This window comes from Vanacampus margaritifer, chromosome 6 (genome assembly GCF_051991255.1).
Source record: "Vanacampus margaritifer isolate UIUO_Vmar chromosome 6, RoL_Vmar_1.0, whole genome shotgun sequence".
NCBI classification, from domain to species: Eukaryota; Metazoa; Chordata; class Actinopteri; order Syngnathiformes; family Syngnathidae; genus Vanacampus; species Vanacampus margaritifer.
Window position 1 is genome coordinate 17,138,193 of NC_135437.1, and position 23,078 is coordinate 17,161,270.

Consider the following 23,078-nt stretch of genomic DNA (forward strand, 5'->3'; position numbering starts at 1 on the left):
CACACACTCTCACTGGCCTTATCATTAGGTTCGCCTGCACAATCTTATGAGAGCTAATTTAAGAAAAGAAAAAAATGCCTTCACAAAGATTATACTGGACTGTTTAGAGAAGAGAGAAAAAAATGTAGGGAAAGGAAAAAACAATATTCTTTTTTTAAATTAAAACTGCGGAATAGTGGTTCGCACATCTGCCTGATTGCCTCACAGTCAGGAGATTCAAACCTTTAGAACATCTCTGTATGGATTTCTCCAAGAACTAAAGAGTAAATTGCACATAGGTGTGAATATGAATTGAATAATGGATACGATAATATAATATAATAGCAGCTTCAGAAAACAGGTGAGCTGTGATTGGTCATTGCCTGAACCTGAGCAACTGTGATGTCATCTTCTGTCGACAGCAAGTGGCAAAATGGCCGCCCCCTGAGATGGATAAAAACAGCTGGATTTTGCTTCATAAGTCATATTCCACAAATGTAATATTAATCACAATGTTATGTTTAGACTAGTGAGGTCACATATAACATTTTATTGCGAAGAAATGTTTAATGTTGACTTCCATTTTAAACAATCTAAGGATGTGGGCAACTTCTACTACATCTTTTGTTAAACAGATTATTTATTACATACTAGTGATTACAATATTAATAAATACAGTAATCAGTATTTGTTTAAATTTTTCATGTTTTCTTTCTGAAAAATGCTGAAAAAAGTCTTAGGCCATTATTTTAGGAAGGTGATGTAATTGTTCTACTAACATGCCAAAGTATAATGCCAAGATAATAGCCCGATTTTGTGAATTAATTTAGAGATGACATATCGTTTTATTATATGATCAAACTCTGAAACTGTTTTTGAGTACATCATATACATTTTCTATCCTGCTACTGTTCAAAAATGTCAAACAGTAGCAGAAAAAAAATACTAATAAAACACTCGTTCTACTCTACTATTCTATTAGTACACTGAATTATGCGAGTGTCAATCAAAACAGGGCATTATTATTTTTTCAAAGGCAAGATTGATATATAATACATCTTTTGTATTCAATCTCATTATGTTGTGTAGGTGTACCTAATAAAGTGTCCGGCGAGCCCCTAATTGATCACATCGAGTCATGATTTCACTGGAAGCCGCGTCTGCACACCTTTTTCAACACTCTCCTTCCATTTCCCCCCCAAAAAATGACATAAAAACTCTGCTCAGTCTGCTGACTGAAAGGAGATAACTCTTCATCTGGCAAACTGGCTCTTGTTTTTTTTGTCCCGCGGACAACCAGTTTGTATTTCCTTTCACTTAGCAGGATGAAAGTTAAATGGGATTAGAGGGGAAAAAGAACAAAGTGAGAGTGCAAAAGCACTTGACGACAGAGGAATAACAAAGGCTGACAGGTCTCGTGAGCGGGATTCGCACGCTGCCCTCGTGCTGCCGTTGCCTCGTTGCCATGGATACGGCCGTCCTCCCGCACGCATGTGATATTCTCTTGAACCCCCTTTGATGCTGTGACCAAGTTGACGTCAAAAGGCTTTGTTTTTATGTGATTTTGTGAAAAAGGGTGCAGATAGCTTCCAGTGTTTTTAGCCTCAATTCAATAAGCGTTGAAGAATTGGTCATGAGATGATGACGTCTGGTAACTGACTGTGTATTTCTGCCTGTGATCTAGCCGCTCCACTCTCGGCCGAGCAGCGAACCACCACGCCGCCTTGTCTCTGCCGCTCAGCCAAGCCCAGCGGGGGGTTCGCTCCCCCCCGCCGGCATTGACTCCACACATACCTGGCCTACCTCAATTCACTCATTGATCTTAAATATTACATTTACCCTTCCCAATTCTTTTTCAGGTTAAACATGAAGGATGAGTATTGTCTTCCTTTTCCTCCATCCCTAAAGGCAAATTTCCTTTCTAAATGCCGCTTTTTTTTTGTTCTCTATCACTGTTTGTCTCCTTGATTTCCGTATTTCTCTGCTGCAATAATGACAACTGTGACAAATGATGACTCGTTCATATTAAAGGAGACATATTAACTCTTTCACTGCCATTGACGGTTATAGACGTCAAATTTTCATTTCAACTGGGCTGGCAGGGAATTATTATATAACATTGGCAGGCTTTGTATTTTGTACCTGAGACTTCAGTAAGGGAATGTTGTGTAACAATGGGCCGGTAAAATGAGAGCTTTTTACTCATGGATACACTACAATAATCGGTGTCAAAATGCCAGTACAGGAAAAATCATTGCAGCTCTTCTTACCTATTTAGTCCGACCATGGCCATCTTATAAACTAGAATTTTGGTGTCATAATTTAGCAACATTAGAGCTCACTCCCAGACACGTTTTTAGAAAAAAAAAGATTTATCTGGTTGTGTAGTTTCACAATTGGAAGCTATTAAGAAAGGCAATTTTACATAGTATGTCTCCTTTAACACAAAAAAAAAACATTGTCGTTCCCTAAGAATATAGTCTAACACTATCCCACCTTTCTTCCCTTCAGTGCCGTCCGACTCGGTCCACAACCTGACCGCTCAGATCTTCAGCTCCACCGCCATCGTTGTGAGCTGGGACCCTCCCCTGGAGCCCAACGGCCGGCCCCACTACATCCTCACCTTGCAGGAGGCCGGCATCATCCCCGTTGTATCCAACCAAGCACCCCCCGTGGTCAACAAAACCATCAAGCGCACCACCACCGACACAGTCTTCCTTTTCACCAAACTCCGGAAGTATTTCCCTTACGTGTTGACCGTTACCCCGGCGACAGGGGCTGGCCCCGCCCATAACCACACCAGCACCATGTACCTGAGGACGTTTGAGGATGGTTGGTTCAAAGACACAAACTACGGCCATTGTTAATGCATATGTGACGTTTTATGTTACGTGTTTTCGGTGTCAGTCCCCAGTTCTGCTCCGGTGCTGATCTCGGCCACGAATCTGTCGTCATCATCCATTGGTGTGGCGTGGCAGCGCCCCCTAGAGGCCAATGGGGAGATTACTGAGTACACACTCACGCTGTTCGGCCCGCGAGGCTCCAGCTTCATACAGACCTCCGAGAGCTCCTTCACGCTCATTGACCTGCTGCCGTATACGGCTTACAACCTGAGCATCACCGCAGCGACGCGCAAAGGTTCAGGGCCGCCGCTCGTATTGATGCTGCACACTGATGAGAGCGGTAAGTGTGTGTGGGTCATTACCAACTATGTGTGTGTGTGTGTGTCCTTGATCAGTGTTGTGGACTTTCTACACACATCCAAGTTGTCTATATGGAAGACTTAATCGTTTTTAAACATTTCTTGACAATAATATGTTATAATTAGTCCGAGTCCGAAACATGACATTTTTATTATTACACCATTTGTGAAATATGAGTTAAACAGCAAAATCCAGCAGTTATTATCACTATCAGAAGGCAGCCATTTTACCACTTGATGTCAACTGAAGATGACGTCACAGTTGCTCAGGGCTCAGGCAATGACCAATCACAGCTCAGCTTTGGAAAAGAGGTGAGCTGTGATTGGTCATAAAAGGGGAAGTCAACCTTGAACATTTCTTGACAATAAAATGTTATATGTGACCTCACTAGTCTAAGCATGACATTTTTATTAATATTACATTTGTGGAGTAGGAGTTATGAAGCAAAATCCAGCCATTTTTATCCATCTCAGAAGGCGGCCATTTTGGACTTGCTGTTGACTGAAGATGAAATCACAGTTGCTCAGGGCTCAGGCAATGACCAATCACAGTTCACAGGTTTTCTGAAGCTGAGCTGTGATGTCGTTTTCACCCGACAGCAAGTGGCAAAATGGCTTCTGATATCGATAATAACTGCTGGATTTAGCTGCTTAACTCATATTCCACTAATGCAATATTAACCAAAATTCCGTATTTAGACTAGTGGGGCTGCATAGAACATATTATTGTCCCCAAAAAAATGGGGGGTTGACTTCCCCTTAATCTATCACACAGAAAACAAAACAAATGTGATATCAAATTCAAGACTATTTTTCTAATGTGTATTTTTTTTTATCTGAATTCAAAAGAACAATGAATATACAAAGTGGCAACATGATAGGAAAACAATCCCCGTTACTTTATAACTTTCTGTGTTCCAGGCCCCATGTCCCCTCCCCGCAACCTGACAATATTCAACCACACGGCCGTGTCCGTGTGGTTGAGCTGGGAGCCCCCCCTGGAGCCCAACGGGGTGGTCCTGCAGTACGGCTTCCGGATCCGAGAACTCATCACACACACCGTCACACACCGGGTACCGTCAATTTCACACGCCGGAAGCCCAGTCCGTAATAACGAAAACATGAAGGTGCACTCGGGAGATCCGCTCAGCAAAAACACACACCTGTCACACGGATTAGCGGCTCTAATTTCACACTCCAGATGCCACTCCAAGTTAACATTATATTCACCCGCACGTGCGCATACAATAAGATATCATCAGCAAGTAATCAGGATTGGGTGACTATCTCCTTTTTTTTTAACATATGGGTATGTTTGTGTGTGCACCATACAGAATTCATCCGGTCCATCAACTGCTGAGTACATCTCCGGCTTCAGGCCTCATAGTTCCTACGAGATCAGCGTTTACAGTTACACGCAAGTAGGCCATGGCAACCAGTTTAGCAGCCCGGTGACCTTCACAACCAACGAATCTGGTAAGAAAAGACGAATAAGCTTTTAAATGAGTGGATAACAGAGAATTTTCTGGATTTGCAATAATGTTACACTGAAGCCATTTTCCGTAATGGATTAATCTATTTTTTTATATACACAACAATTAATCAAAAGCAAAATGAGTGTATCCATGTATTACTGAGTAAAAAAAATAAATGCCTATAATAGGAAAGTTGTAATTGGTCTTTCTTTGGGACATTCTAAAACACTAACTTGAGAAAACTATGACCAATCACCAACAAAATTCATATGCCCATCTCTACCTATGCCCACATCAATCTCTTTAATATCAAAACAATCACCCCAATATTTTTTTAATTTTATGGGTGTTTAGTGTCTTACTCTCAATTAAAAAAAAACACACACACACAAAAACCGTAACCCGATAAAGCCTGAACCTTGAAATATATGAGAGAAAATTGTAGAGTATTTATTTGTCCTTTTGGAGAAAAAATAAAAAAATTAAAAATCAACTTCCACATAAGACATTTGATTAGTGTCTTATTTGATACATCCGGTCACAATGCTTTAAATTTGTACATTTATAACTCAAATATATAATAAACATAGTAGTATTTCCAAAAATCAGATTACCCACTATTAATAAGGTGTCTCTCCTTCTCAATTGGGCCGATCTTACACGGACGCTGGAAAAGCCATCATAATGTCTTGTATTTAAATATGATACGTTTGGCGTTCATAGGGTTAACTTGGCTTAACGTTAGAAAACTACATCTACTTGCCACCAAAATTCATGTGCATATTTCTATCTACACCCACATCAATCTCTGAAAATATCTAAACGATGGCACCATTATGTGAGATTTTAGGTATGCACTTTAGCTTAATATGTCTAAAAATGAATGTCTATAAAGTCCTATATACTGTGCCGGTGATTGTTTTGTTATTTTCTGAGGTTGAAGTGGACATAATTAGAGATCGCCACGTGAATTTTGGTGATGTTTTGTAAATGTTTTCTGACATTTAACATTATGACGTTAAGCTTTTTTACACGCACATTTGGCGTTTTGGACAGTCCTTTTTTTTTTTTGCAGTGATATACACGCCAGCGTCCTCTCAGTTTTTCCAAATCAAATAATCTGGAAACCATAAGGAATGACGGGCCAGCAAAATTGTTATAAAATGCCCACAAAGTGACTATTTTGTTGTTCAAGGTTTGGATATATGTTAGGTTCAGAGAGAGTTGAAATTTAGTTCAGAGGGTATTTGCTCATCAATATTTCTATATCCTGTGCTAATACAATTGCTGCCTTGTTTTAGTCTGAATAAAATAACCAGACATCCCAGCTTCTGGGAGACAGATGAATAATTACTTTGAGCTAATTTTAGAACATGTCTGCCCTTTTGTGTCTGCAGTGTCAGAAGCTGTAGGGAACCTGTCGTGTTCAGGAATCAGCTGGGATTCCATTCAGTTATCTTGGGACCCTCCGGTCAACCCGAACGGGCAGATCCTCTTTTATGAAATTGTAATGGAGGCGGACTCGTACCAGGTCAACACATCAGAACACACAGTGACTGGACTGCCACCGGACCAGGACTACATACTCAGTGTGGCCGCGGTCAACTCCGCAGGATCTGGAGAGCAAATCAACTGCACTGCTTCTACTCTTTCCGAGTCAGGTACATACACCATAAGTGTAATCCTTTCAGAGAATCCCAAAACGAAAAAGAGAGAATGTTAAACATAATCCTTAATCCTGGTCTTTCTGTTTAGTCCCATCTGCCCCTCGCTTCCTTGCCATCTCTCAGGTCACGTCCGTCAACGTGACGCTGGAGTGGGCTCGCCCTCTCTCCGTCCCGGGTCTGCTCAAAGAGTACCACCTGGTCACGGAGTTGCTCGACACCAAATGCGAACTTTACGACCTCATCCCTGAACAATTGGCCTCGGATTGCGTGGAATCAAGTGTCACCGTGTTGGTCAACGCTTCGGAAGTGGCCTCCCGTGTCACGGTCCATCCTCTGGCTAAGTATAGACAATACCGCTTCAAAGTGGCAGCGGTGACCAATGCAGGGGTTGGAGACTATACAGAGTGGAATTACGCAAGCACCCTCGCTGGCAGTAAGAATAATCATAATGATGTTATGTTCTTATGGCAGCAGAGTTTGAGCTATACTCTCACTGGACACGTCATTAGGTGCATCCAGCAGATAGTTCTGTAAAAAAAAAAAAAATTACAACATTGACCTCATTAGGATTACAGATGAGCTGGAGTCTCCACACTCTTTACTGACGGTTCTAAATTGTCAAAATCTGAATGCTTGTTTGTCTGTATCTAAAGAAAATGCATGTACGGATCTATTAGTTGGTATAGCTCAGGGGTCGGCAACCACTACTGTCAAAAGAGCCATTTTAAGCCAAATAAAAAAATCTGTCTGGAGCCACAAAACATTTGAACATTGTGATGAAGGAGACAGTGTGTTAGTGTTAGCCTAAGAGCTAATTAGAGCTGTACCATAAAATAAAAATAAGCAGCATGCAATACTTTGAGATTCATGTTCTTAACATACATTTTTAGACCTTTCTGTCAAATTTCTTACATTTCTTGACTATTTTATGGACATATGGTAATTTTCTGGCACTCCTTCCTTTTTTTTGGGGGGGGGGGGTGGACATTTGATGGGTTTTTTACATTTTTTCTGCCTTTTTTGCTATCAATAATTTTTTTACATTTGTGGGCATTTTATGGTATTCTGTCAGAATTCCTTCTTGTTTTTGAACATTTTCTTTCCTGCCTTTTCTTAAATCAACTTCTGACCTTTTTTGTGGCAATTTTGTGGACATTTTTGGGTTAATTTGGGTATTTCTTCTTTTGTTTCTTCTTTTGTTTTGGACAAGTTTTTAAATGTTTTTTTTTTCTGCCTTTTTTTTAAATAAATTTCCTGACTGGTAATTTTCTGCTTTTCCTCTTCCTTTTTGGACATTTTTAGGTAATTTAAAAAACTATTTCATCAACCTTTTGTCTTTTTCTGACGACTTAAACTTTTGGATCACTAATTCATTTAAAGAAAATGTTATCTTAAAAAAATATAATTATATGTACAATAATAATATAATTTTTACTTTTTACTTTACTGTCTTTTAGAGTTACACAGGGAGCCACAGGAGAGGGACTACAGAGCCATATGTGGCTCCAGAGCCGCAGGTTGCAGACCCCTGGTGTAGCTGTACCTAATGTTGAGGCTTTATTAATTAATTCCGATTACATTATGCCTAAAACAGCAATAGCATTCATTGAACCATGATCTAAAATGATGTTTAATCATTTGTAACATTTTTGCATTGATGCAACCAAGCAGTAATCAGCTGTAATGCTTGTCTTTAATCTTTGAAATTAGCAGGTCCTCTGGGAATGGAACTAAGCTAAACTGAGCTAAACAGGATTGGAAAGGAAAAAAAGTATGTACGTGATGATATGTGTGTCTTTCTGTCAGACCCAGATGCCGCTCCACGTAACATCACGGTCCTGCCAAGCTCCAGCAGTGTCCGTATAGGCTGGGACCCTCCAGACATTATTTCCGGACCGACGTCCTATCTCGTGCAGGTCATTTCTCTCACTCACTTTGTGAAAACTCTGACGACGCTGATACAATATACTGAATATTTCCTTTTTATTTATTTATTTATTTTTCTTTTTTTTTTTTCTGGAGAGCTCAGTATTGTTCATTCGGTAATTTTACCGATTTGACATGTCATCATCATTGCTCTCCTTTTTTTATTTTTTTTTATTTTTTTTTTGTATGTGGGTCTGAATATTTCCAACTGCTGCGCCACTAGGTGGATGGTCCCGGCTTGAATTACTCGTCCATACGAGCGCCCGGGGAGTTGACCACGGTGGTTCTAACCAATTTAACGGCGTTCTCGAAGTATTCTGTGATGGTCATCGCCTTCACCGGCCCTGTGGAGAACGCCGCCGAGGACGGCAAGGCCATTGGGCCCTTCGATTTTCAAACACTAGAAGAAGGTGTGTGGGGAAAGTTATGATAAGAAAGACACGAAAATGAAAGAATAAGAAAAAATGGACTCAAGTTTGTGAAGTCTGTTGCTCGTTGCTTTTTTAACTACATACTAATTGATTTGTTTGGATTTATATTTTATTATTTCCTTTGTTTAACAGAATATTTAATGCTAATAGTACATCAGAAATATATTTCATGGAAAGACCATTTGGGAGGAAAAAAATGAAATAATTGTGTATGCTATAAATAAGAAAAATTACATCTTAATGCCATTGCCCAATTTCCCTTAGAATGATTATGATGATGATGATGACGATATAATAATAAGCAAAAAATCAAAGATCAAATGAAATATAAGTTAATACCATAATAACTGAACAATTCAGCATGGAAAAAATATTGTTACAAAAATAGTTCCACTTTATGCTCCATAAATATTCGAATCCGCTAATTGAGTTGTTAGTTAATCCGAAAGTATAAACAAACGACAAAAATTTCAACAAAAACTGTTTTGGCATACAGTAATAACATGATGGAGGAACAGAATGATATTTCTATATTGGAAGTATTTATTCTGCAACATAGCCCAAAATAACAACTTATTACTTGTTTACTTATTCCAGAACAACACAGGAATTAAAAGATATTACACGTACTGTAAAGACACAATAAAGGCTTCTTCTTTTTCCTTCCTTTCTTGTTTGCCTGCAGAGCCTAATGACCCACCAAAGAACGTGGTGGTGTCCGTCATACCGGACGAGGTCAACCGGGTCAAGGTGACATTCACGCCGCCGGAAGAGCCCAACGGACAGATCACGTCCTACTTTGTGCACATCTACGAGAAGGAGCTCCTAGTGAGGAACATCAGCCTGAATACCACCCAAAAAGACAGCGACATACTTAGTGCCGTCATCGACGGCCTCAAGGGTGGTCACGACTACACTTTTCAGGTAGGGGGGGGGAGAAATTGTTGAATAATGTTGGCGACTCTCTATTTTATTTAAGTCGTTCAGTGAGGACTGGTTAATTGTTTTTGTTAATAAAATACAATTATATTAATAAAAAAAATTATTACGTTTTTTTTTTATAAAATACAAATATAATAATAAAATCAGCAATATTACATATTATTTGATCTAATTATATTAATTATAAATAATCAAATAAAGAAATCTGAGAGAGTTGAAGCAGTGGTAATGTATGGAAACATCTGTTCATATGCATATTCTGCACGTTGAACCTTGAAAGGAATTAAATACATTTAAATAATGAGATGGAAATATGCAAATATGCAATCACACAATTGCACAATTTTGACCTGGCCTATCTGTCATTTGCCCACCCCCGTTGAACTTGAACCCTTAATTGTTCTTTGTGCGTGTTGCTCTCCCTCATGTAGATTTCAGCAAAGAACGGTGCCGGTTGGAGTCCAACCAGCTTGCGCGTCCATATAACAACAGGAATCAAAGGTACGGTATTCCCACTTATTTCCGGGGCACGCTCGCCCGGGCCTGTCTACATCTGACACTTCTAAATTGAATTCACGTCTGTGTGCGCCTAGCGGCGGAGCACTTTTTCCGTCACGGTTCGAAGCACATCCGCGCTTGCCTTGTTTGCGCAGAAATGTTACATTTCCAGAGATGTGAGGACTGGGTTTGACTGACACTGCCAGAGAATTATTTCTTTCTCCCTATGATTACCACTGCGGAGAGGTGTATCGGCTAGTTTGACACACATGGAGTTAATTAGAAACCAATATCCAGTAATTCCTTATATAACTTTGCGTCATTGTTCACCTCAGCTGCTGAAAAAGTGGTGTGATTACCACATTAGTTTAGCAATTATTCATGTTATAGAGATTGTTTAGTGTAATGATTCTCAACAAGGATTTAACTGAATTTGATTTAAATTAATTTGCCTGAAAATTATTATTATTATTATTATTACGACTATATCTTTTTGTTCTTTTTTGTTTGCCTTAAACAACTCTTTTCAAATCGTGGGGTGGGGTTCGGTGGGGGTGATGTGTGATGTCAGGGGAGGCAGCAAAAAGACCTGGGAAACTTTTTTTTTTTTTTTTTGCTATACAAGAATGAACTATCATTTCACATCCACTACAGTAGGTGGCAGCATATCGCATTGCATTCGCTCCCCCCAAAAAATTCAGTTTTTTAAGTTTTGCATATATTTTTTTCCCTCTTTTTCTCAAGGTTTTTTTCTGTTGTTTTTTTTTTATATTCTTTTATGTCATTTAAAAAAAATCCAAAAGAATATTCAGAAAAACTGAAAAAATATTCAGGAAAAACAGGAATAAAAAAAATACTCCAAATGAGGGTCTTGACTCAATAAAGGTTGAGAAACATTGGTTTAGCTTTAGCATATTGCTAGCATCAGCCCGATACATTGTACCTCCAAAATAGTCACTTTTCAGGAGACCCCAAAATGATCATGTTTGTATTTTCAACACTTTAGATTGGTCAGTAATTCGTAAGAATGACACCCACACGTGTGGATTGACCAATAGTATAGATTTTTGAAGAAAAAAATTAATTTACCAAATGCACCAAATGTGTGTATGCATGTGGCTCAACGGTGATGATTTTTATTTGTTTTGCAGCGCCGGCCAAGCCCGCCCAAAGACCCCAGCCAATGCTTGGCCACAGAGGGGTTACCATGGTTACCCACCGGAGTATCACCATCCACATCCCGGCGTGTTTCTATAGTGACAACAATGGGCCAATCGCAAAAATCCAGGTCATCGTGGCTGAATCAGGGGGTACGACTTGTCACAAACGTCGCTCTGAGTCCGTCGGACTTTGACAACAACAAAAATCTGCTTCCTATTCCATCATGTCACAGTGAAGGACGTCGCAAACCTTACAACCTGGAGGGACGCCTTCTTCAAACATCCCGGCCCGTACTTGACGGACCAGGGCTTCCCCAACCCGCCGTGTTCGGTGGTCAGCCGCAGGGTGTCCAAAAACCTCCAACGCAACAATACCACGGCGGAGACGTACGTGATAGGAGAGCGCGACGAGTGTCTGCAGGAGAACAACACCGAAGTTCTCTGTAACGGGCCTCTGAAGGCCAACACTGTTTATGTGTGAGTGGACCATGTGCCATTAAATGTTTTTTTATACATCCAAACTGTTTTTATGACGATACTGTGTGCATTCTACAGGTATAAGTTCAGAGCAACTAACATCGTCGGCCAATACACTGACTCGGACTTCTCCGACCATATTAAAACTGCAGGTATACTTACGGTATATACCGGTGCATCTCAATAAATATGAAAATGAAAAGAAAAAAAAATTCACATTTTGTAGCAAAATAAATGTATCCACTATATTGTAATGTTTTGACCTGTGTATACATTAAAAATAATAATGCATCAAAAATAATCGCCTGACACTCATTTTGTCTCCGTGTAGCGCACGGGCTGTTGAGCAGAGACGAGCAGATCATCTTGGGTGTGCTCCTCTCCTTCTTCTTGGCAGTGCTGCTGATTGTCATCATCTGTGCGTCTGTCAAGTAAGGAAATGGAAACACTCAGCGCCCTTTGTTAACAAATTCACAAAACACTCAGCAACTAATCAAAACACTCGGGCAAATGCAAGTTCAATTCATGAAGAGCGGAGGTAGAACAGCGTGTGAGACACATACTGTATTATGGAGTAAGAGGACAGCAATATAATGAAAAATGTTTTCATTTTAATTTCTTGGAATATGAAAGCAGCATGACAGGGTGAAAAAATATTGTGAAAGAATATTTTAATGTAATATTGAAGGAAGGACAAATTGGAAAGGAACATTTTCCGAAATTTAAAATTTTATCATGCGACTTTTTCTGTAATAAAACATTCTAGAATTTCCCACATTATATATTAGTCACTAAAGAGTATTATTTAAATTAACCCCACTGGACTCAGAATTCGGCCAAATTCAGTACCACTTGCTTAGAAACACATTTTGTCACCCTCTTAAAATAATTGCCTTTTTTTTTTTCAATTTTTTTTATTTTTTGCCTAAATCATCTCCCCGTGAAGCAAATGGTTGACTTTCTTTTGTGTTTCCTGAAAAATCTGAAAAAATGACTTTTTTAAGAAGGCGTCGATTTGTAAAATAGGCTTGACTTTGTTTTGTAATTTCAAGATTTTCTGAAATAACACATTTTATCATGCGACTTTTTCTCTAATAAAACATTCTAGAATTTCACACATTATCTATTAGTCATTATGCATTATGTAAATTAACCCCACTGAACTCAGAATTCAGCCAAATTCAGTACCACTTGCTTGACAACACACTTCGTCACCCTCTCAAAATATTTGCCACATTTTTTGAAAAAAAAATGTTTTTTTTTTGCCTAAATCATCTCCTCATGATGCAAATGGTTCAATTTTTCAAAAAATCTGAAAAAACGACTGAGGCGATTATTTTAAGAAAGTGTCGATTTGTAAAATAGGCTTGACTGTTTTGTAATTTTTCATGTCTTGAATTAAATGAATATAACTTAATTGTAACATACTATTGGGAAGGCAAATATTCTTTGAATTAATTGTACTGTATGTAGGCATGGGCCAATATTAAACTCTGACGGTATGATAGCAGTGAGGAAACATAAAATATATAAATATATATTATTGAAATATTTGGATAAAAAAAAATTCCCCATTGAACACAATCTATTTTATTTTTAAACAAAATAATGTTAGTTAATTAATTCATTCATTCATTCATATTTGGTACAGAAGATATGTGTACCATTAATTCTTCATTGTTAATCCCAGTGTCCCATCACTGGTGAGCTATTTTTACAACAGTACCCCTGAGCTACTCATGTTGTCCATGGGGCTAACTAGTACTGACTGGCACCAATTTTATTTTTTATTTTTTTTAGGACAATGCATATTAACAGAGCAAAAAGGCATCCGTGTTTGCGTTTTTTCCACCTTGCTCTCTCCATAACCCGTCGTGTGCAACTCACCCTTAGTGGTTATTGCGGTTACTTTTAAAACCATGGTAAACAGTCAAACCGGTAATCGGCCCATGCCTATAACTGTATACATGATTTATAACGAGTCTTGACACATTTTCCAGGGTCCACCAGCGCAAGAAGGAGGGCGGAACGTATTCCCCCCGAGAAGCGGAGATCATCGAGACCAAGTGCAAACTGGATCAGTTGATTGCTGTGGCAGACTTGGAGCTCAAGCAAGAAAAAGTCAACCGGTTGGTACATCAAAATTGACGACGGCGAACTGTGTGACTTGGCGGCGTGACTTCGCTCCGGCTGCTCCAGATATACGACGTTAAATGCGAATCGAACAAGACCAAAGTGTCTCCGCCGCCGCCAACATGATGCACGCTCCCGTCAGCACTAAATCATCTTGTTGTTGCCGAGCCGGAGCAAAAATAGAAGCGGCGTGTTTGGAACGACGCGGCGGCATTGTGGCTTTATATTTGTTCTTTTCTTCTTTGCAGACATGACGTCTGTGACTTTCCAAACATTTTCTCTGACAAACGTACCTTGCTTAAAAATTTCTATGCGTCAGTCACAAGAAAATACCTTGAAAGGATTGATCCCTTTTTTGTAATATGCTGGGAATTAGTTTGAGTCAAGCTCATGGCAGCTCATGTTAAAGTGGACGTGTAAAGTTAAACTGACTCCAAAAAGAAGCAAAACTGTAGGAAGAGGAAACCTGTACACAAAAGTGCCGCACTGAACTGCCTTTGACCCTTTAATATATCCAACTCCACTATTTTAGAGAATATATGGCAGTATCATCAAATATTTAAGACAGCGGCCCTTAATATGCATTTGGTACTTACTTTACGCTCCTGCTGAAAGAAGGCCACTCCTTTTCATAGCGCTCGTTTTGGGAAGCAAAGATTTGAGGTCGTTGCATATTAATCTTTGCCTTAAGCGGCTCCTGTCTTCTACAATACGTGCCTTTTGTTTGAGATGCTACCAGAATCGATTAGAATAATAACTCACTTGTGCGTGTCACTGAAATAACTTTGCTGCGCAATCACGTGCACAGTTAAGCGGGCTACACACATACGGCCGCGGCATATGGATTTGCTATCGTAAATATTTAACGGGTTTAATTAACATTTACGATGGTTGGACTTGAAATTCCACTTAACGCCGCTCACTATATGGCTTTTGTTGATTTTGATCGGAAATGAGGGAAAATGTTAAAAATGTGGCTCCATTATCGTCATATAGTACTTTCCCCCCTCACCAGGTATTCATCCTTCTTTTTCCGACGGAAGGAGATCTACGTCATCCAGTAAGTGTTTCGACTCTTCATGCTGATTTCCAAGTTTTTATTTCACCTTTGCCCCCCATTCACCACCAGCTCATACATACTGTCGGCATGCTTGAACTATAGCGGAATAGTTTTAGAAGGCAAGCACAGGTTAGTTTGATCTGGTTCATGGGTTCAAAATGGCAAAGAAAAAGCCGGTTGTACAGAATTTATACTGGTGTTGTATTTTCTAGCCAGAGTTTAGGTTTAAAGGTTGGGTTTCCAGCCTTTATTAGGGTTTGGGGATTCAAGTCTGGAAACCTGGGAGAGACTGTGGTGATGAGCCCCTTACTTCCTTCCTCCTTTCCTTCCTCTGTTCTTTTCATCCTTCCTTCCTTTCAAAGAATCCATATAATCGCAAGTTTGCTTAATTTACAGTTTTTAAGCATTCCATACAGTTTAGTAGTTCACCGTATAGTTTCATGCAGGGAGATAGCGGCACACTGTGAAATTATGTCAAATATTTATGAATCTAGTTTTATACTCGAGTAAATTGTGTTTTACCATTCACGGTCTGGGGTCGCCATTGTCGTCAGTGCCATCACTTGTAGTTCGCCGGCGAAGTCAGGGTCCTTTTTTTGTAACCGACTTGGCAAGTGGAATTTCCGAGTTCAGGGGAGGGGGGGGGTGCGTTCCCGTACACACTTCCTGTTTTGAACTCGGAAACGTCCGACTTCCGACCATCCTCGAATGCAGCATACCTTTCGTCGCAACCTTGATGCATTCCTCCTTTCCACGTCATTTTATTCCTTCCTTCCCTTCATGCAATCCCTCCTCCTTTCCATCCTTCCTGTTCCTATCATCCATCCATCAACCCTTCCTATCTTCCTTCCTTCCTTCCTTCCTTCTTTTTTACATCCTTCCTTCCTCCCTCTGTTCTTTTCATCCTTCTTTCCTTTCAAATAATCTGTTTCCTTCCTTACTTTTGCCCTTCCTTTCTATACCAGCCTTCTTACTAACCTTCCTTTCATCCTTCCCACCTTGCTTCATTTCTTTATTACGTTCACATTGTTTCCTTCTTTCCTCCTGCGCTTTCCTTTCCCAGTCTTTTTTTCTTTCATCCATTCTTCCTTCCTACCTTCATTCTTCTTATATTACTTCCTTACATCCCTCCTCACTTCCTTCGTTCCTCCCCTCCTACCTTTCGTCGCAACCTTCACGCATTCGTCCTTTCCACTTCATTTTATTCCTTCCTTCCTTTCATCCTCCTTTCCATCCTTCCTGTTCCTATCATACATCCACCAACCCTCCCTATCTTCTTTCCTTCCTTCCTTTTTTCCTTCCTTCCTTTCTTTCTTTCTTCCTTCCTTCCGCCAGCCATCCCATTCCTTCATACTTCATCCTCCCTTCCGTCCATACTTCCATCCTCTATTCGTCCTTCCTTCCCCCTCTATTTTCTTTCATTCCTGCCTTTGTTGTTTACTTCCTTCATCCCATACATTCGTTCATTAAAAGAGTACATACTGTACTGACTTTTAACCCAGCCTGTGCATTATGTACTGTATATGTTCATTTAACAGTCTCTAACTGTTATTGATTAAATCTCCTTTGCATAAGCAGACAAGATCAATTGTTTTCTTTTAATGAGGATTTTCTGTGCGGAAATAGCACCGGCGCAATTGTGATTAAGCGTGTTCTTTTTTTTTCCCCAATTTTTTTGCCATCTATTTTCATCCAGACTTCTCAGCTACAGGAAATCGCTCAAGTAAGTCATCCTGCATAAATAATGTATAAATGTGTATAAATAATATGCTGACAGTGGCTGCGGCATCCCAACACAGATTTTCGTACTGCTCGCTTTATGCAAATGTTAATCAAACACTTGCCGAACATTTGCCACATCTGATCCGCCGTTAAAAAATATGATAAATATTTTGTAGGCTATTTAATGTTGTGGCCAGTTGGTTTGTTGCCAAAGTTGGCAAAAGTAGTCACGTCCTGTAAAAGTAAATGTATATTCAGGTAAAAGTAGAAGTAGAGACTGTACTCCTTGACTTAAGTAAAAGTAATTGATTACAAACATGTAATCAAGATGTACTTAAGTTGAAAAGTAAGTATTATATTTTTATGTGTGCCATATCAATCAAAACCTTTATTTATTCAACCAGAAACAAACTGGCACACAGAGTTGAAAGTACATGTACTCGATTACTTCCCACTACTGGCTATTGTGGTCCATCATTTGACTTTTTTTTTTTCAAGGCCCGTCAACAAGAAGTCTTTCCTCCAGCACGTCGAGGACCTTTGCAGCAACGACAATGCCAAATTCCAGGAGGAGTTTTCCGTGAGTGAACATCAAATGTGAGTGATTTTTAATTAGGAAATCAGACACTTTGCAACGTTTGCCCCCTTCAGGAACTCCCCAAAGTACTTCAGGACTTGGCCACCACAGACGCAGACCTGCCTTGGAACAAATCCAAGAACCGTTTCCCCAATATAAAGCCCTGTGAGTACGCATGGCAAATATAAAAAAAATTGAAATGACGGTAGGGCCTCAGTTTATTTGTAAGACACTTTATCTCAGACTCATTTTAAAATTAGTTACAGCACCACCTAGTGCGATAGACTGTATTTGTTTTGTTTTGTTCTCTGAGAAGGTCCTTATTTTACGATGGAGACTGATATTATTCACCATGAGTCTGACTAACGCTTCCCAAAAAGTTATCATTGTTGCGTGTATTTCATTTTGGGGCTTACCGGTAAGAAAAACAAAAAAATTGCATGCTAGTGTATATATAAAAAAAAAATTATGATGCTGTGATTTGCACACTATTTCTGAGGGAATATTCTTTCTAGTTGAGCTTTCCATTTTGTGTCCAGATAACAACAATCGCGTGAAACTGCTGTCAGAACCAGGAACTGCAGGCTCGGACTACATCAACGCCAGTTTTGTCTCAGTGAGTGTCAAATGATGAAAACTGAACAATTTCTTCTGTTCTAATTCTGTCAGTATGAATGTTTTTTTTAAGAGTTTATATGTGTCCCCCGAAGGGCTACCTGTGTCCCAATGAGTTCATCGCCACGCAGGGTCCTCTGCCCAACACGGTGGCTGACTTTTGGAAGATGATCTGGGAAACGGGCACCCGCACCATCGCCATGCTCACGCAGTGCCACGAAAAAGGCAGAGTGCGTCACTAAAATATTTCACACGTTTTTTCTGAAAAAAAAAAAAGAAAATATTTCACACCCTTCATCGTGACAATTCCGTCTTCATTTTCACACATTTGTATATCCCGTTGTAGATTCGATGCCACAAGTACTGGCCAGAGGACAACAAGCCCATGTCGGTGTTTGGTGACATCCTTATTTCAAAAGTATCCGAAGAAACTCTTCCTGATTGGACTGTCAGAATGCTTAAAGTGGAAAAGGTAACTCTAAACCGAACACATTTAATGGCAGCCCTGAAAATGGGAGTTCAAACAAAACCTTGCTTCATGTTTCACTCCGCAGCACGGACACTACATTTTGGTCCGCCATTTCAACTACACGTCGTGGCCCGAGCATGGCGTCCCAGAATGCTGCGGCACCCTCATCAAGTTTGTCCGGGCGGTCCGAACGCACCGGCACGACCACACCACCATAGCGGTGCACTGCAGGTACCCGCAAGTGCATGGCTGGTGTTTTTAAAAGCTGTTAGGTGCAGTGAGAGTAAAACAGTCAGGGCTCTTCGTACTCATCTGGGCATTGGTGGAGCATGCATGAAGTGAGAAAATGCTTTAATATTATCTTTTTAAACTGCACTAAAAATAATGTTTGGTGCAAATTTTGTTCCAGACTCCCTTAAATCTGTCCATCCTGACCAGAACTTGAACCCTGAGCCCCTTGACCAAAATCTGCCGTGTTACCCAATGAGCCATCCAGATAACATTTACAACTGAATTTTACATTTAACTCATTCACTGCCATTGACGGTTATAGACGTCAAATATTCATTTGAACTATTTCTATTAGTTTAAAAAATGTTTCCACTTTTGTTAACAAGAGTATGAAAACCTAGAATTTTTTTATTGTACATTTAGAACAGATATGAAATGTGTGATTAATCATGAGCTAACTCGTGAAGTCATGCAATTAATAACGATTTTAAAAAATTAATTGCCTGATGCTGCTAATTTTTAATCATCTTTTCTTTTTTTTTAAATCACGTCAGGCAATTAATTTTTTTAATTGTAATTAATCGCATGACTTCAATAGTTAACTCACGATTAATCATACATTTTATATCTGTTCTAAATGTACAATTTTTTTTTTCTAGTTTTCATACTCTTGTTGGCAAATGTGAAAAAAATGTTAAACTAATAGAAATGGTTCAAATGACTTTTTGATATCAATAGCCATCAATGAGTTAATTAACTTCAACTTCAGTACACATCCAAAATGACAACCAACTTCAGCTCTCCAAATCTATTCTTCAAGCCAATCTGCTGGCTCAAAAATAATCAAAGTAACCCAATGTGCTCAAAATCAAACCGTTAATCAACGAGTGAGTTAGAAAAACAACCTCGCATTTTTTAGTTTGTGGTAATAGACAGAATGTTAGTCGTATTCTCTGAGCAAATTTACAAATTGAACAAATGTATTGTAGTCACTGTGTGTGTGTGTGTGTTTGTGTGTGTGTGTGGACTCAGTGCCGGCGTGGGCCGAACGGGCGTGTTCATCGCTCTGGACCATCTCATCCAGCACATCCGAGATCACGACTTTGTGGACGTTTACGGCCTGGTGGCTGAGCTGCGCAGCGAGAGGATGTGCATGGTGCAAAATCTGGTAAGCACACACACTTTTTTTTTTTTTTTTTGTCACCCTGCGATCGACACGTCAAAAATAATGCAGAATATCCTCTTAAAATGTGCCGGGTTGCTTTTAAGCATCAGCAAATGTCTGTGTAGTTGTCCTACTTTACTCCTCATGCCCCCCTTTGATCCCATTCCCTGTGAGGCATTATTAGAAAATTCTCTTTTTTTGACTAAGATGATCTGGCAGCGGATTAAACGTGTATTGTGAGCAGGATTCCCCCATCCTGACAAAGCGCGGCGCTATCCTAAAATCACCCGGCCTGCTCATTAGTAATGGATGGATGGCTTGTGTGTCTCAACGTGGATGTGGGTCTGCGCTGTTGTTATTATCACAGCTCATTGTTTGTGTTTACATTGTTGGATCCACGTTTGTTGTTTAGTATCAAATTTAATTCTCTAACGCTATTAAGCTTCCTCTTATGTTTGCGTAATGCGAGATTAATAGGGATGTTTGATACCAGTACAATTTAATGTCCAACATTTTCACTTCTGATACGATACGGATATTGCAGCCTAGAGTACAGTCCGATACCGATATTGATATTGATACGATATCAGCAGGAACGAACATGCTTGTATTCATTTTTTGTGTGTGAAATATTAGAAGAGACTTGATCAAGTGATATTATTCAAGCAAAGAACAATAATCAGAAACAGTAGGTAGGAGAAAATATGACCCATTTATTCCAAACAGGAATCTGCTTGTAGTGCTAATATCGGAGATTTTGAATGTTGACCGATATAATCCAATACAGTTTTTGGCTGATATCGGACCGATACCTGAAATCAATATCGGATCGGGACACCACAAATTTTTCTTTAAAATTGCATGAAGTTAATGGCAATTTTCTGTTCTTATAAATTATTAGTTCTAGTTTCTGATTGTAAAATGTCCACAAGAGGGCGGCATACTGATACCTCAAAACAAGGCTGGTATTAGTACTCACACATCCCTATTTTTGATATGTAACATTTCTCCCCCAAAAATGACAGATAATTTGGATAATTATATCCCAATATAGCCTTTTTTCTTATAATCGGATGAAAATTATTGGCACTTTCCTATACTTATTTCTAATTTCTAGCTCCTAATCATAAAAGAGCCAAAAGGCGCAAATACGATACCTTGAAATAAGGCTTGGTATCGGTCTGGTATCGATACCTGATATCAGTTGATATCAAATTAAAATAACAACATAAATAAGAAATAATAATAAGTAACTTTCCAGTGTTGCCTTGTCAACATAAACACTTTTTTTTTTTAAATGACCTTCAACACTCCAAATTATAGACGCAATGATATATCGGTGTGACGCATCAATGGAAACCGAGCCTTATTAATTTGATAAAGGCAGATTTTTTTTGGTAAGGCTCTTGTATTGGCTCTCATGAGATTGTGCAGAAGCGTCTAATGAAGTGTCTGCTGGATGTATGTGTTGTGCATTCTGCATAGCGGGAAGACGGATTGGCCACACGGTTCTTATTGTCGCTTTTTGTTTGCACATATGCCGCATTTTGGTGCGATCAGCATGTTTTGCTCGTGTTGCTTGCTGTTTTCAGGATCGTGCGTGTGCGTGTTTGTGTGTGTGCGTGTCAGGCCCAATACATCTTCTTGCACCAGAGCACGCTGGAACTGCTGAACAACAAAGGCAACAGTCAGTCCATCTGGTTTGTCAGCTACTCGGCTCTGGAGAAGATGGACTCGCTGGATGCGATGGAAGGTAACAACACAACACAACACGCACGATAGCTAATTCGAAAACTTCATTTATGTATAAATAATATATGCAGTGAGCCTCCACCTATTCATTGTTGCTATTTACAAATTTACATTGTTTCTCTGTGCAACTCTTCATCATTTCTTCACTCTAAAATCGATTTTGGATTTTTGTGCTCTTTGCACTAACATGCCATAAGATGGCACCAAAGCCATGGCTAATAGGAAAGTAGTAAGAGTAAAGAGAGAGAGAGAGAGAAAAAAAAAAAGAGCAATGATGATGACGAACAATACTGAGCTCTCCAGAAAAAAGAAAAAAAAAAGGAAAGTAGTAATTAATGTATATCGAAGTGAAAGAGATTAGCATTTTTGGATGTCCGGTAAAAGGTAAGTCATTGCAGCATGTGCATTTTCCCAGTATTTTAAAGTTAAAGTTAATGTGTTGGTTGAGTTTGAAATGATACTAAAAAAGTTTTGGGATCACATCTTATATTTGAAACAAATGGGATATATTTGCAGGTAGCAGGAATTAGGATTAATTGCAAATTTTGCTGTCTAGTGGAAGAGCGTTGATTATTTTTGGTAGTAAATAAGTACAAATTTTCGGATCAAATTGTGTACACACCTGACACCATACTTGTTGGGTCACACATCTCACTGCACATACGTCTACAGGTGACGTTGAACTGGAATGGGAAGAGACCACGATGTAGACGGACACCTTTGCCAGAGGTCGGTGTGTTATTTTTTTTGGGGGGGGGGGGACATTAGAAGAAAGAGGATGAAAAGGACAAAAATGGATCATTTGGAACGTTTCTCCCTTCAAGGACCTTCCTGTTTTTACGGTGAGGAAAAAAAGCGCGAGCACTCAGAGCGTCCTATCCAATTTTTGCACACATTGAGTCCACTGCGTATTGTCATGACTGGATCATATTGCAAGCTGTTGTGTTTTTGTAAGATAATTTATTCAGCCATATTTCTTTGATTTTCTACATCTTTGTAAATTCTGCTGCCCGCTTTGAGGAGTTGACGGCATTCCAATTTTGGGTTTAGATCATTTTCTCCAGAGTGATTTGCACCAGTAAAAGCCGCTTGAATTTTTATTCTTCTTCTTCTTGTTGTCTTTTACAGCTTTAGTACTTGAATTAGCAGCACCCTCGACAACTTGTATGTCAAATGAAGTCGTCGTGACATTGTGCGGTTACATCACAAAATAAACTGGCCTCGGCTATTTAACACATACAGTTAGGGCCAAAAGTATTTGGACAATGAAATAGTTTTTAGGGTGGCTTTTGAATTATTATTATTATTAATATTTTTATTTTTTTTTTAATTAAAAAAAAATAATAATTATGGCCTTTGCACACCTCACCACAATAGATAAGGTCGGCCTAAAAGCAATATTTCCCATAGGGAATACATTTAATCCATCCCAGACATCCAAACATATTAACAACAATATATTTTCCAGAGATTACCTACAGGATTACAGAAATCAGTGTGGAATAACTATAAGTGACGAACGATATGGATACATGAACATTTAAAATCACGATTAACTTTGATGGCTTACGGAAGGGTGGAGCCGTTTTCGTACTTT

General features: G+C 39.3%; 1 protein-coding gene across 1 annotated transcript in view; it reads left to right on the top strand.

The window, feature by feature from the left end:
- The window catches only part of ptprq (protein tyrosine phosphatase receptor type Q), a 39,708-nt gene extending 17,127 nt beyond the window's left edge, over nucleotides 1-22,581 (top strand). Inside the window, 26 exon segments of the mRNA XM_077568616.1 lie at nucleotides 2,491-2,811; nucleotides 2,887-3,162; nucleotides 4,103-4,254; nucleotides 4,516-4,657; nucleotides 6,054-6,317; nucleotides 6,412-6,756; nucleotides 8,130-8,239; nucleotides 8,473-8,659; nucleotides 9,366-9,604; nucleotides 10,054-10,123; nucleotides 11,272-11,430; nucleotides 11,514-11,757; nucleotides 11,836-11,909; nucleotides 12,089-12,188; nucleotides 13,758-13,886; nucleotides 14,906-14,950; nucleotides 16,647-16,673; nucleotides 17,171-17,252; nucleotides 17,324-17,414; nucleotides 17,789-17,865; nucleotides 17,960-18,094; nucleotides 18,211-18,336; nucleotides 18,419-18,564; nucleotides 19,597-19,732; nucleotides 21,359-21,482; nucleotides 22,154-22,581. Of these exon segments, the coding sequence (XP_077424742.1) occupies nucleotides 2,491-2,811; nucleotides 2,887-3,162; nucleotides 4,103-4,254; nucleotides 4,516-4,657; nucleotides 6,054-6,317; nucleotides 6,412-6,756; nucleotides 8,130-8,239; nucleotides 8,473-8,659; nucleotides 9,366-9,604; nucleotides 10,054-10,123; nucleotides 11,272-11,430; nucleotides 11,514-11,757; nucleotides 11,836-11,909; nucleotides 12,089-12,188; nucleotides 13,758-13,886; nucleotides 14,906-14,950; nucleotides 16,647-16,673; nucleotides 17,171-17,252; nucleotides 17,324-17,414; nucleotides 17,789-17,865; nucleotides 17,960-18,094; nucleotides 18,211-18,336; nucleotides 18,419-18,564; nucleotides 19,597-19,732; nucleotides 21,359-21,482; nucleotides 22,154-22,191 (3,839 nt within the window). The 3' untranslated portion in view covers nucleotides 22,192-22,581.
- The last annotated feature ends 497 nt before the right edge of the window (nucleotides 22,582-23,078 follow it).